The sequence below is a fragment of the Corvus cornix genome, chromosome 3 (genome assembly GCF_000738735.6).
Source record: "Corvus cornix cornix isolate S_Up_H32 chromosome 3, ASM73873v5, whole genome shotgun sequence".
NCBI lineage: Eukaryota > Metazoa > Chordata > Aves > Passeriformes > Corvidae > Corvus > Corvus cornix.
This window is the reverse complement of record NC_047056.1, coordinates 58,231,716-58,246,302: the sequence shown is the minus strand read 5'-3', so window position 1 is coordinate 58,246,302 and position 14,587 is coordinate 58,231,716. Positions and strand designations below refer to the sequence as shown.

General features: G+C 40.3%; 1 protein-coding gene across 1 annotated transcript in view; it reads right to left on the bottom strand.

Annotated features, from left to right (window-relative positions):
- The window catches only part of SGK1 (serum/glucocorticoid regulated kinase 1), a 71,090-nt gene extending 56,735 nt beyond the window's left edge, over positions 1–14,355 (bottom strand). Inside the window, exon 1 of the mRNA XM_010401317.4 lies at positions 14,151–14,355. Coding sequence (XP_010399619.2) covers positions 14,151–14,219 — 69 coding nt within the window. The 5' untranslated portion in view covers positions 14,220–14,355. The remainder of the gene's footprint in view (positions 1–14,150) is intronic.
- Between the last annotated feature and the right edge of the window lie 232 nt (positions 14,356–14,587).

Sequence of the window (14,587 nt, the reverse complement as noted above, 5' to 3'; positions counted from 1 at the left end):
GAAAAAAAGTCCAGACAAAACAAAGATACCTCAGTGTACTTTTTCTCCATCTCAGTTTCTTGATGCAACCGTTATTTTGCATCCTTCAGTAAACTGGGCTGAAATAGCCCAGTATTATAAAGTTTAACTGCAGAGCAAGAATAATGACTGCAGTGGCAGAACACTATGGATGACTGGTTACAGCACCAAGTCCCATTCAATAGTCATCCTTAGCTATTCAAAAGCTTCACACTGTCAGAGCACGGAAGTATACTTTGTGTGGCCTGAAATTAATAACTTTCCTATTTCGAATTTGAGCCTAATACTGCACTTCACTAATCTCCTTTTGATTTGGCAGAAGGTGACCCTTCTAATTTGTTATATAACTTTGCACAGCATCCTAATTTTTTGTCAGTCTTCAAAGCAACCAGGACCACTGGGGGGAGATGATTTAGGATGCTTGGTCCTTCTGGCCCTGCAGGAGAGACATGCCAAAACCTTCACAGAGCTGTGAGACAGACCATATATCTTAGAAAGCTGCAATATTCCCGGAGGGGCTCCTGGTGAAAGATGACACTAGTTTTTTACAGATCAGCTCCTTTGCCAGGCAAGGCTGGGCTGGGACCTGGCAGCAGGGACTTCAGCAGCCCGTGCAGACCCATGTGTAGTGTGGCACGGCAGTGCCATGGGGGAGGCTGCCACAGCCTTGGTCAGAAGCCCCACTTGAACTCTCTGGGGTGCTCCTGTTACCTATCAGACTGGGTAACACAGACACGGCAAGTGCCTTTGCTTTTCTGTTCCAAGTCAAAGGAGACATAGACTAATAGAATCATAAAATAGGGTTGGGATGGAAAGAACCTTAAAGATCCTCTAGTTCTCAACCCTCTGCCATGGGCACCTTCAACTTGACCAAGTTGCTCAAAGTCCCAGGCAACTTGTTTGCTCAAAGGCATATCTTTCAGGAAAATGTCCACCATTTCTTTTCTTAACTTTTTCTAGTGGCCAGTTTGCCTTTGCTGAGAATAATGTTTGAGAAGAAACAGAAAATTCCCATCACTCAAATCAGCCATTTCTAAATGGCATCCCAGCTGAGATGCAGTGTGCAAGACACCAATAAATTTCCATCAGGATCTAAAATATTCTTTTATTCTGAACCATGCAAGAACTTATGACTTAAAATGCCGTCATCAGCAGGGATTTAAGCTAGGAGAAGGATTTATAGTTCAAGTGTTTTGACAAATTAATTCATTGTCAAATGTGACCAATGTTTTTTAAGATCATTCACTGATTTTCATCACTGATTGTTTTCCCCCTAGGATGATAGAAATGAACTTATGGAAAGCAGACCACTTGATACATACTCTGTCACTATAGGAGAACATATGGTCTTGAATAATTTGAAAATAAATCTTTGTCTAGCAATTGCACAGAGTGAAAGTAAACCTCCTTGATACAAGAGACTCTTATGAGGTTAACATTTGTTGGTTAATGATTTGAAATTTTCTGTGCATGATATTCTTTAGAGATATGTAATGAAACCTTAGCTCAGGCTATCTGAAAGGTGGACCAAATGTTTATAGCATTTCCCACTCCAAAAGCTGCAAGCAACATTTATTTGTAGTCCCATGAGGAGAAAACCATTATTTTCTAGTTACATTTCAATCTACTCTGAAATCTGCTTGAATTTTACCAAGCTTCCTCTCACTCTGTGGTGACTAGATGCCTCCTCCACTTGGGAAATAGGTCTTAGGAGTCCTCCTTGGAGAGGGGGAAGTGACTCAATGCTTCAAAAACAAAACAGCAAACACAAGATGAACAACAAATGTGAAATCCCATCCCATTGCAATTTCATCACCTATAAAACTGCAGCTGTTTCAATTTGTGAAACTAAGCAATTTCTCCTGCACCTGTCAAACCTGCCTGGCATTTCAATAAATTGTTCCATGTGGTGTTTTTGCTCATGCTTTAAAATAGCTTGAGAAATACAGTTTTTAAAAGAGCTAAGTACAGACAAAAAGTACAGTTAATCAGAGTAAAGCCACATTTTCAAACTGCTAGTCAAAACCAGTCATTCATATATATTAAAGAAATAAGTGTTCTTAAGTGAAAAATGTAGTAACAGATGCAAACCAGACACACTCAAGAAGCATGAAACAAGGGAGGCTTTCTTTCTGCTGCTTACATTATTTCCTTTCTTAGCTTAGTATTTTTCCAGGGGCACACTCACACAAGAAACATATTACCCAGCACTTTTATTCCTTGTGGTCTTCACTTTATTTACAAGATGATGGCAATAAAGATCTTTGTTTTAGAAACATGAGTTAAAGTGTAAGTCACCAATGCTGACTTATCAGCTTGTGGGTTGGAGTCTTCCACATGTGTAGGTTGTTGGTTTTGGGAAGACTGTGACTGAGGCAGCTTGTTTTGAGTCTCTTATTCCATATGCTTGGTTATGTGTGGATTTTCTTTTGCTTAACTCTTGCAAAAAAAAAAAATATTCTGAAATTATTTCGGGCAAAAGCTACTGAAAGCTAACACATTTTTTCTCTGAGGATGCCAGCATTTTTTGAGGGTTCAATGCCAAACAGGTTAAACAATAATTATGACATCAGAGAAAATGTTAAAAATACCCTGCAGGTAGGATGATTTACATGGTTTCAATTTGGTGTGTAAATCCTTTTACAGGACCTCTAGTCACCAATATAAGTTACTGTGTCAGAGAATAAGTGAAATGGAGAAAGAGGTACCACTTTGCTTAAAGCAAACAGAAAATGAAGAAGGCAAGGAGAAGGAGAAAATACCTGAGACAGATAGGTTTCTAAATGCACTGAATAGTTTTCTTAGTAATGTGACCATGAAATAAGGGAAATCAGATGATGGCCTAGCATTGTGCACTTGGCCAGTAACTTCTTCACTGAAGGCAACATTTGGAAAAGCAGCAAATGCACCAATCTCAGCTCCTTTCCATCCCTGTGAATCATTTCTCTCACTGGCAGAGCATCTGGGCATGTGGAACACCTGCTTTTGATTCACCTGCTAGGCCAAGGGAACTAATTTTTAGGTGGCATACCTACACTGGTATGAAACCCAGAGTGGTTGTCTGGATCCCATATAAACACACATCTGCAAAGATACTTGGGTGCAGAAGCTGCTGGGGTTTTCCAAGACTCATACAAGTTACTCCAAGAGCTTCATAAAGCACACTGCTAGGCTGAACTCTCTAGCAGCTTGCAATGGAGAAGCAGCAATCTCTCTCTTCATCTCTGTATGGGCCTATTCAGTACACAGGTTACTATATGGGAAAGGTCCAGGTTGGTTAGCCCTTGAAGAGAAAAAAGAGACAAGTATGGTAAACAGAAGAAATTTGGTGAAAAGAGGATGATTTATTTATATATTTGACTTCTGGAGGACTGCCAGTGTTCTTGGAACTGCACAGAAAGAGAACCTCACCAGGCTTGTCTCATATCTAATTACAGCTCTTTCAGGCTTAGTATATACGGAATAATTGGGGAATGGAATGAACAATCTCAGAGCAGCTCTGACCTTTTTTCCCTTCAACATTTCTTAATTAATCTTAAGTAGAGAAGGAAATAATTTATTTAGTCCAAGCAAGATATCCTGGAGCAGTCACCTTTGCTCTCTTACAACTGTACCAAAAAAAAGAAAAAAAGTGCAGCACAAAAGAAGAGACATAAAAAATAAGGGAACTTTTGAATCTGAAATGAGACCTGTTCCTCTCACAGGGAGCTGGTGAAAGGTGCATGCATGGATACCATAGGCTTAGGAAAGAATGGACACTAATGAATGCTTCTGACAGGGTGAAACAAATCTCACAATCTCCTTATCAAAAATATACATCTCCCATCTCCACCATGTGCATCATAACTCCTGCACTGGGGAGACATTGTCAAACTGAAATGCAGGAGCTAAAACAGAAGTGTCAGGGCCAAGATAATGAAGAGAGACTCTAAATCCCCTTCTGATGACTGTGTTGTTTCTTGCCTCTCCACCTCTCTAAAGGTCTTGGTGGTGTTAAAAATACCTCGAGGTGAAGGCTGCATCTTTAGGATGCCTATCTACAGTGCTGCTAAGCATCAAGCAGCATTCATGTGTATCTTTTTTTTGAGAGTTCAAGACCATCCCTGACTAGTAGTCCTAAATAAAAAGGCTTGGTTATTAATTAACTTTGTCTACCAGTTTCTGAGATGAACAAGAAATCAGCCTGAAGTCAGTCATATTGCTGTATAAAGGGACAGGGTGTCTGTGGAGCAGGAGAGATGATGACATGGAGCCAGGATGCAAACTGAACACAAAACTTGGAGGCACAGCAGATTTGGTTTTAATCACACCTCCAGTCTGTTGGCTTGAGAAGAAAAGGTCACACTACTGAGCTAAAGGTTGCTTTGCTTTGTGTATCACAGCCTGTCCTCCTCCAACATTACCTTCCATTATCTTCTCATCACATGAGTTTTCTTACAGTTGTTCTTTGTATCACAGCCTAACAGTCATAAAGGTTTTACACAGAGGATTCCCACAGTGACTCTGCTCCCATAGCATAGAGGTTTATTCCAACACTCCAAGCAGAAAAGTTGCTGTTACAACTCCTGTCCTTGCAAGGAGCCCTCCTTTAAATTAACCCTTGAGGAACACGGGATCCAAAGTTTTGCATGAATCAGACTGTGTCAAACAATGTCAATGTGCTTCAAAATGTAATTAATTTTAAAGTAAGAAATAAATTATCATTATTCAAATTCCAACCTACCTACAGTTTAGGCTATTAAAGCTTAACAGTCTTTCATTAGAATAAGGCAGGGATCCTTTTCGAAAACTAAAGGTAGTGAAAGAACTGTGTATTTTTTTCACTGATCTTAATTAATTAACATGGAAAGAATTTCAAGCCGTTTTACAGACCTATTCTTGGGTAAAATTTTTTTCAATACGTCTAAATTTTTATCGTTAACCTGCAGTTCAAGTATTTGACTTAATAACCTTTTTCACTTATTTCTGCTACACACTTGAAAACTTTTAACAGCCTCAGTAAAAAGCATACATAGGAACTGACTGAAGCAAGACAAATATCTAATAAAAACAGAGCATAAAATAAAATTAAAGATCTCTTTCCCAACTCTTTCCCAGTCAGTCATATAAAATAATTTTGATGGCAAGAGTACCCAGCGATTTTCACTATCTTATTTGTGCCCATGAAGTCTCAACTGAGATTTGAACCTGAATTATTTAGGTGTTGTCAGTCTCTTTTTCTCAATTTGGAAGAGCTTGCAATCTAGACAGCTGGCCAAATGATGTCTCTTATGATAGCTGAGGTAGCTTCCCAGGGTCAAATGTTACACAGGAGTCTGAGTAGCAATGAGTTTGTTTTCCTGCGTACTCCTTTAGCACCCAGTACTGGTGCAAGGTAGCTCCTTAAAAATACCTGCTGAAAAGGTCCCAGCCCACAGGGATGCTGAAAGAGTGCTGCTGTGGGTAGGTGAGAATGGAGCCTTTCCAGAATGGGAACCCCAGGGCCATGTTCCATCCCCATATTACATCTGTAATCAGCTGGCAGTGGACGAAGGGTTCCCCTTCCTCCTTTTGAACATTGAATGTTTTGAGAAAAGCCCTAATGTGTATTGCCTGACAACAGAGATTTTTAGCACATGTAGTCCTCTGGACCTTTTCAGAAGACAACTGAACGTCCACGGGACGGTTTGCACAGTGTACAAATATTTGTGACCCTGAAGAGCACAAGCAGACTGGTTGTTGGCATCTGTAAAAGTGGCCCCTTGACTACTGAGCTGCAGCATCTGACTGTATATACAGCTCCTCCTTCACTGGAGTTGGGACATTAAATGGTTTGCTGCTGCTGGTACACCAAACCAGAGTCTGTCCATATCCCCGTGCACGGCTCACTATCTGTGCTCCTGATGTTATGCAGAAATTTGATTATTGGGGTTTGCTTGTGGGAGACACAAAAGCAGTGAAATAAGCACTGGATTATGGAGCACAGCAGGCTCCAGTCTCAGGCTGTCACCTCTTCAGCCATTTCCTGATGCGCCACAGTACAGGAACACGCTTGGTCATGCTGGAAGACACTTCTAATACAAACATGCCCCTTGGCACTCTTGACTTTGCAGGGCAGGCAGAATCCCAATTTGTCATGGTTTTTTCTTTTGCAATTTTTTAATGAGCTGAGTAGACTGGAAATATTAGCTTTTCAACTTAACACAGTATCTAGCATCTTGTGATGCCACTGCCATGTCAGCAAGACTGTATTAAACATTTCTGACCACTTGAAAGAAAATTATTTTGGTCCTGGTGTTGTTAAGCTGCTTAAAATGCCTGCATAAATTTCAGCCATACAAACCCTAGCAGATGTTTGCTGCTGCTCTTTCAAGAAATGGAAATTTTTATTTTAGTGGTGGAAACTTAAAGTAAGGGTCAGGAAAGAAAGAATAATGTTTGTCTTCTATATGAATTTGTCTGACTGACTGAGTTACCTATTTTCTCTTTGTGCACTTATCTGTGAAATGGGTATGATTATTCTACCTTGTAAGGGCATTTTGAGTCTTGGTTAATTGCTTGTGAGCTGATCTGGAAATCTCTCAGTGCAGAGTCTTCAATAAACATTAAGATTTATTGCCTTTGGAGCTATTGTTTTCTTACTCCCTATATTTAATCGACTTGCTATAAAAGTGACTGTTGTAAATAACAACCACTGGCAATTATTTTGTGATAACATGCTCTTTAGAAAAAAAACATACTGCGTTATTGATTTGATTTTGCAGCACTGTTTTGTGTATTTAGGTCTTGCTTGGTTTTCCACGGCTTTAGCATCTCCATTTACATGGTTTTCTGTAGAGATGGTTCCTGTCCTTCTGTTTTCTCCTCCTTCCATCAGCCAATTTGTTAGAAAGATATAAGCTTTCTCCTTGCTTTCAATTCTCTGATTCCTTTCTCTATGGACACAACCCTTGACCTCCCCTGAGCTTTCAACCCTCATCAAATCCAGGTCTTTAATTAGCAGATAGGGTAACATATACACAGAGTTGCTCCGAACTCTTAGTCCTTCCCAGCCCCTGCAGATTCTATTTATCAATCTCCCCATTTGGCAGAGGAATCACATTGATTTTTCAGCAGACACAGCTGCCTGCTTTCTCAGTATCTCAGTTTGCGTCACCTCTTACCACACAGCTAAGGGTGTCCAAAACCCTCTGTGCTGCTCTTCTTGCTGACATTTTCTTGCATCACAACGTTTTTCAGACAATTTGGATGTTTAGACTAAGGGTAAATGATACTGAGGCTGCTGAGCTATGATAGCATATGATTGTGTCAGGGGTAGAATTGCTCTAAGAATTTGACTTCAGACTCTGTGGCATTTAAAACAGTTAATATGCACTTGGCAGAAGACTGGGAGATCTCACAGCTGGCCCTTCCCCAAACAGAAGCCATGCTCATCTCTGAAGGCATGTAATGAAGGCAGACCAAAGCACTCTTCAGACTCAAGCAATATCTAATCTGATCTTGAAAGGAATGAGCCAGAGCAGGCTCTCAAAGGAACCTCCCCCCACTACTATTTGATTTTAGTGATGGTGGATAATGAGGACCTGAAAGTGGTAGAAGAGCTGTGAGTGTGTCTGGAAAAATCCAGTCAGAATCTGAAATTTAAAAAAAGTTAAAGAAGTCCGTTTGTCAGAGTGAGGTGAGATAAAAAGTAAATCCTTAGATGAATTCTGTGCCCTGAGTTTTCCAGGACACTGATGTGCAGCATAGAAGAAAAAACCTTATGGAACTATGTAAAAGACACATCTGAAGGGAGAGCAATTTTTAAAGAGTTCAGTAGAAAACGAGATAAACATGCAACATGCATTTACAAGTATGCCAGGCTTGCCTGATATCTTCCTTTGATGAAGCAAATAATCCAATCCATATGTTCTTTGGTAACTCAGTAACACAGTGATAACACAGGGGAAATAAGTTAAAATGGAGAATAAGAACAGTCTTACAAAAATAATCATGAGATAAAGGAACAAGCTAAAAGTGTATTGTCAAGAGGAACATTACTACTGGAGATGGGTTTGATACAGAACCTAGGTTTGTGCTCAGAAAATTTGCCAGTGACACATAGATCTGCTTAGCAAAAGAGGACGAGAGTGGGAGGAGAAGAGTGGGATGGAGGTTAGAAGTGTGTAGCAGATTCCACGAGAAAGAACTTTGAAAGAGGACAGTATGGATGTTTCAGTAACCCCGAAGAGATCTCTTGGCCAGCATATATGATAGCTGTCCCTCTGCTAGAGTTACTGGGCAATGGAAAGTCTATCCTAAAGGAAGAGACTAAAGGAAGTTGTCTTGTTTAGCTTAGACAAATACAGCTGAAAGGAGAAATGACTGCTCTCTGTAAATACACCAGTGGTATATATGAGGGAAGGACAAGAGCAGTATAAGTTGTTGCTTTGTGTTAGTAGAAGAGCACATGGGAATAAATTGGTCATGTGTAAAACTAGGCTGAAAATGAGAGGAGGATTTCTGAATTTTCAAGCAGAGTGATTTTTCCAAAACTGGAAGAGAACTGGGCAATTTCAAGCATTAGCTTGACATATTTGTGGTAGGAATTACAAGACGTGTTTAGGAAAGAAGATCAAGCTTAAGCTTAAAGAGTGTGGATGTGCTTTCTAGTATTACATTTTTTATGAAAGAGAAAGAAAGAGGTTAGAGGAGGGAGAAAGGAAAAAGAAATAAGAAGACTTTCCTCTGTTTTGATATTTTTTCTTTCTTTCCTTTTCTTTCATTCTGCTGTCATTCCTCTATCCTTCCCTATTTCTTTTTCCTTTTATTTATTTTATTCCAAGCTTTTATACTTTAGTGTTAACATTTTCATATTTCACTTTTGAACAAGGGACTCAGATACTTTCTTGTCTAGGTGTTGCCAGTTTTGTCTCATAAATTTTTTCCTGTATGCTAGCTGAAAACCAAAATATTACCACTGATCCCAACCCAAAACTCATCTTGGTTTAATGGGAAGACAGAACAAAACAGATTTTTATATGGAAAACCAGTACTGGGGCCTTACACTGTTTCTGACCCATTCTCATATTTCATCCCATGTGTTTATTTAATAGGCTTTTTCAGGAAACAGTTGATAGACAGAAGATGAGAAAATTACTGGTCAGCTCAATGAGCGTCTGTAGCAGGTTTGAAGACTGACAGAGATATAAGGCCACCTTCATCCCAGTTACCTTAAAGCCCCGTGGCAGTTGTGGCCTGCAATGCTCAGATTATAGACTGATGAAGGCATTTGGGGCTGTGGTGGGCAAGGCTGAGTGCTTACAACTTTGGCTGATGCTAAGAAGAGCCACAGATTCTCAGCACCTCTCTGCACAGAACAAGGGATATGGGAAAAAAGTCTCTGCTGAAGCAAGTCTCTGCCTTGTTTGCAGTCAGCCAAGATCCTTGTCTCTGGAAATCAGCTTTAAAATTTATGTACTTTTGTGACATTGGCCCAAGCAGCTAAGAAAAGTAGCATTATAATCAGTCATCCCATATAAATCTGAGAATTTCCTCAGGTACAGTTAGCTTTGTCTCTCATTTTCTTCTAAGTAAGCTCCCAATTACCCTAAATAAAAGGTAACTCTAGCCCTGAAATGAATTTCTAGACTTGTAAAAGTGGCAGAGCAGAGAGCAGTCTTCCCACAGCACAATCTACCAGAGGGAGCATAATCTGTAGGAAGTCAGCTGGAAATACTACATTCAAGGGCTTTCTGTATCACTAAATTACTGTAGTCCTAAAAATGGTATTCAGGTAGTTCTGCAGTCTCCTCAGCCATGTATTGCCTTGAGCCCTAATGCAGCCTGAGCTGTCATCTTCATGCATGATGATGTTTATGAGTTAGTCTCTTCAGCTTGTGTATGGAGAAAGCTGCCGGTATGTAGTGCCATAAAATTTCAACCTAGAAAGGAGAAGGGCATGGCTTCCACAAACTACTTATTTAAAAAAACTGCATAGAAACAAAGGTTGCTATTTTCTCTTCCTTCCTATGTGTTCACTCTAGCTTGACCTAAATTCCTAATTAATGTAAATTTTCTCAGTGAAAAAGGATTATGGATATTCTTTCCCTTATCAGGTTTCAGACTAGCAAATCCTTAATCCCTGAAATAAACTTCCTCTCTAAGACATGCCCTGTTTCTTTTTTTTTTCCTTTTATGGAAAACAGCTATTTCTTTTCCCATTTATCAGTCATTTATCTTCTTCACATTGTGAATAAATTTGTATTTGGTCTGGGTCCAGACCTAAGAGGATAATGAATTTCCATATTCACTGAGGTTACCATAATGAGTACAGTGTTTAAGTGGCAGGGACAGTTCATGATCATTCATCCTGGTTTAACCATGTTGGTTGGCGTTGTGATATATGACATGGCATGTTACTTTGATATGAAGAAGGTCATATATTGTAAAATACTATCCAAATCTTTATAAGGTAGGCCAATGCAACAGAAGAGGCAGTGCAAATATCACAAACAGCCACCTGCCAAAAAACATCTGGCAGGGATGGCAGTAGGTGAAAATGAAAAGCCACTCTGCCCCGGGATATCCTGTTGGCCAAAGAGGAATAGCGTATTTGTAGGTTTACCACATTCAGTGATCTTTTGAAGTGGCAGGGTCCTGCTGTGTGAGTAATCCTGCCCAGCTCTGAAGAATGAGACCTGCAAGCCCCTCAAAACAGAGGGATGTGACTTCTGCCAATTAGCAAAACATTTTTATTTAACTTTGGAAAAGTCAAATTGCTGCTAGTATATGAAAAAGAGGGATTTCTCAGCCATTTATAGCCAAAGCTGTTTAATGGGCTGTTTATATCAGTATCCAGTATGCAATGTCAGTGGACAGGGAAAAGGATGGCAGTAAAAAAGAAGGTAATTATGTGCCTTTAGACAACAATGTCTTTTAACCTCCCAGCCTTGTCAGAAGGTAATCCTTTCATGCCATGACCCAATATTATTTGAACAATGGTGTTTATAATTTATCTTCATTGGATTAACTTCAGATTTCCACCTTATATCTGTATATGACCTATCTTCTTCTCTCCCCTCCTCTTTTTAGACTTGTGCCATCTTTACTTAAAATCCAATATTTAACTATTAAAACTTCTGATTCTAGGCACAATTACTTGTTACACCTCTTGCAATGAAAAAAAGACAGGCATCGTAAATCCATTGGTTTTCTTCCAAGCTGCACCCATTTTAAGTGGATGAAGTCCCCCTATTTTGTTGCTTTTCTGCAAAAAAAAAGTTTCTATTTCCCCTTTTATTTTAATTAAATGTGCTGCCCTTAATTTCAGCCTTTCCTTCCTGTTCTCTGACCTCTGGACATGATTAGTCCATACCCTGAATCATCTGACACAGCAGGCAGCATCCCAGAGAGTCAGTACTTTGTCATCAGAGAATAAGCCAGGCTTAAAAAAAATCTGTTCCTCAAATTCAAGTCAATGTTTGAATGCACTTTCAGCCTAGTCTAAATCCACAGAGCTCTGCCAGTCCTTTCTGCACTCGGACACAGCAACAAACAGGATTGCAATTTAATGAAAGCATAAGTCTCAATGGAAAATGACAACAATGAAGATATATCTGGCACCTTCTTCCAAAAAAAATCTAACAGAGTTGAAAAAATAGTAGCATTTCCCAAAAATTAGTGTGTTTTAATCTATATTGATTTGGATTTTCTAGAATTAGACTTGGAAAGCACCTCTACTTGAAATGTGAGATTTTGAGGAGACAGACACAGTGATTTCAAACTGGAGAGATCGGAGCCCCATCCTTTGTTTCATCATAGACCCTGCTGGTGATCTGGGAGAAGCCTACGCAGTACCCAGATAACAAATCTCCTTCTCTGGGTTTCAGGCATCTGCCAGTAAGGAGGGACAGCAATACGTCACCCAGCAGCCAGGACTGCCGGGCTCTGCAGTGCAAGACCTGCCCCTCACTCTGGATGTGGGATGCATCCACTGGTTATGGAGCACTGGTGCTGTGGGACTGCAACCTGACAAACCACTCTACCACACACTACACTCAGACCTTGCAAGTATGCTTCTGTACACGCAGGATTCTGGTGGCTGTTCAGTCAGAGAGTACAGATCACTGGCAGGGGACCAAATCAACTCTTGAACCATCTCTCCCTGTTCTGCCAGTAGTTAACATGCAGCATGTCACCAGTCCAGCAAACGCAAGATATATTGCTGGGAGCCAGCAACACGTTATGAACATGTAGCTTTTTTTGGTTTTGTGTGTTTCAAGCAGTGACATTGGACAATGGGGATTTCCTGTGAGGAGGGTAAGAGGGGTAAGAGAAACATAAATGAAAACATATATCTATTGACCTAAATGTATAGGGAGAGAATTCCCTTCTTTTTGTCTCTAAATTGCTTTTAGTGATTTCATCTATATTCATCAAAATAGTAAAAAGGCAACATCTGTTAAAATTAAAACCTTCAGAAACCAAAGACAGCTATTTGTCCCGATCCACTGTCCAGGACTGTATCAGTATGCCAGTTTCTTCAAATGTGAGTACAATTAACAATTGCTTTCAACTGAAAATTCACTGATTATCAATATAGCTCTGAAAAAAAACCCAAAACCACAGATCAAAATTCTCCCTTCTTCTAGAACAAAATTAGGTAGAGGTTTCCAGTGGTAACTTCTCAGTGGCTCTAAACAGAGATAGAAGACAGTTGCCAATACAGGAACCTTATACAGGAATTGCATGCCAGTTACTTTCCTCTTTAAAAATACAATTATATTAAAACCTTCAAGCAGTTTAAAAAAAAACAGATAAACCCTTGCTGGAAAGCTGACTATCAGACATACTACTACAGTAGTAGTGTACTTAAATGAGAAGCATCTTGGGATGAGAACCATTTTTATGGGCTGAATTTGCATGCTGTTTGTGTTATCAGTCTGAGACTTCTACAAACCACCTTGGAAGCAACAAATGTTGGCTCACACTGCACTTTTTTCCTCTGAGTATTTTCCTGCCAGTATTTTCCACATCTGCCCTTAAATGTGGTATCTTCATGCCCAAAAGGGTTTGACCCCAGCTTGCAAATTAGTTACTGGTGTAGGCTTCATTTTCTTGGTCTGAAGGGTTAAATAGACTGGCCATATTCTTGCCATAATGGAGAGAGAGAGAATGAATGGGGATGAATGAATGAATGAACTAATGAGTGAATGGAGCAGCTTATCTGCTCCTACTCCAGTCTGTTTAAAAAGAGGGTTGTCGTTTTAATCACTCAGGAAATCCTTTCCATAGTGTAGTCCCTGCTAACAATCTCTTTCTGATGCTTTGCTCCTCCTGTCTGGGTCTACCCAGACTTACTCAGAATACCTGTCCTGCTCCCACATGGAAATGACTTTGTTGCTCAAGTTAAATAAACAGTGTGCAGTATTGTCACTATAAAAGAGTCAAAGAAACAGAAAGGACATAACTAAAGTGATGAGAGAGTTACACTTGCATTTCCTTGAGGAAAACATCCAATAAAATACATAGCAAATGTTTTCTAAATCCTAATATATCTAAGTTAAAGGATAGAAAAGAAAATCAAATCCAGGTGTAGCTCAGTTTTACTCTTTTCTCCTGCATTAATTATGATTACAGGCAAATTACAAGCTGTGAAGTATTTTCCTGAGCTCACAAATGCTTTTTTGCTCTAGTTCTTTTCCTACTTTGTGAGATGATGAATGGATGTGGGTAATGCCACACTTCAGGAAAGTGAATGGAAGGTGTGGAGGGAGTCATAACTGTAGGTGGTGTGGAGGAGCATGTCAGAGACAAGCTGCAACATCCCTGCACTCTGCTTTGGAGAGCCTTATCCCAGCCTGAATAGCTGGCTCTATTGCGTCAAGCCCTGGGGTCAGCTGCGATAGAGGCACACATTCCACAGCAAAGAGTGCTGACACAATGCCTTTCGGGCCCCCAGCCCCGTCCCCCTGCCCAGCTCCTCTTCACCTACGCTGCCACTGCCCTTGGTGTTCAGTAGAACTGCCCGTGCCATGGACTCGCTACAGTAGGAGACCAGTGCCCCTTCCTTCTTCAATGACTTTCTGCCTGCTCTGGCTGAGTAACAAATGCAGCAATAATAGAAGAAAAAGAAAGAAAGGAAGAAAGAAAGAATTAAAGGAAAATCTTACCCTCTTTTTAAAAAACTGAAAGGCTGAGCACTTCTTGACTGGAAATCCATTCATGTCTTTGTTGACCATTTTCCACAGTGAAGGGTACACAGTGATAGATCCAGTGTGCCAGTGTGGCACTTGCTTAGTGTTTTCTTCTGTATCCTTTCAGTTAATGAAGACAGAGCAGGACAGGAGGCTCACCGGCACAGCTGTCTTTTACACGTTCATCCTGCTGCACCAGCTACTGCAGCAGCAGCAGCAGCAGCAGCAGCAGCAGCAGCAGCAGCAGCAGCAGCCTTTTCCAGCTTTCAGATGCAGCTCTCTATTAGCTTCTTAAAAACATCCCCTAAATACATATACTCCTGTAAAATCCCATGACAGCTTCCAGATCACAGGCAGAAGACCTCAGGCTAAGTGGGTCTCACATAAACCCAGGTCCATCCATCCTGAGTGCT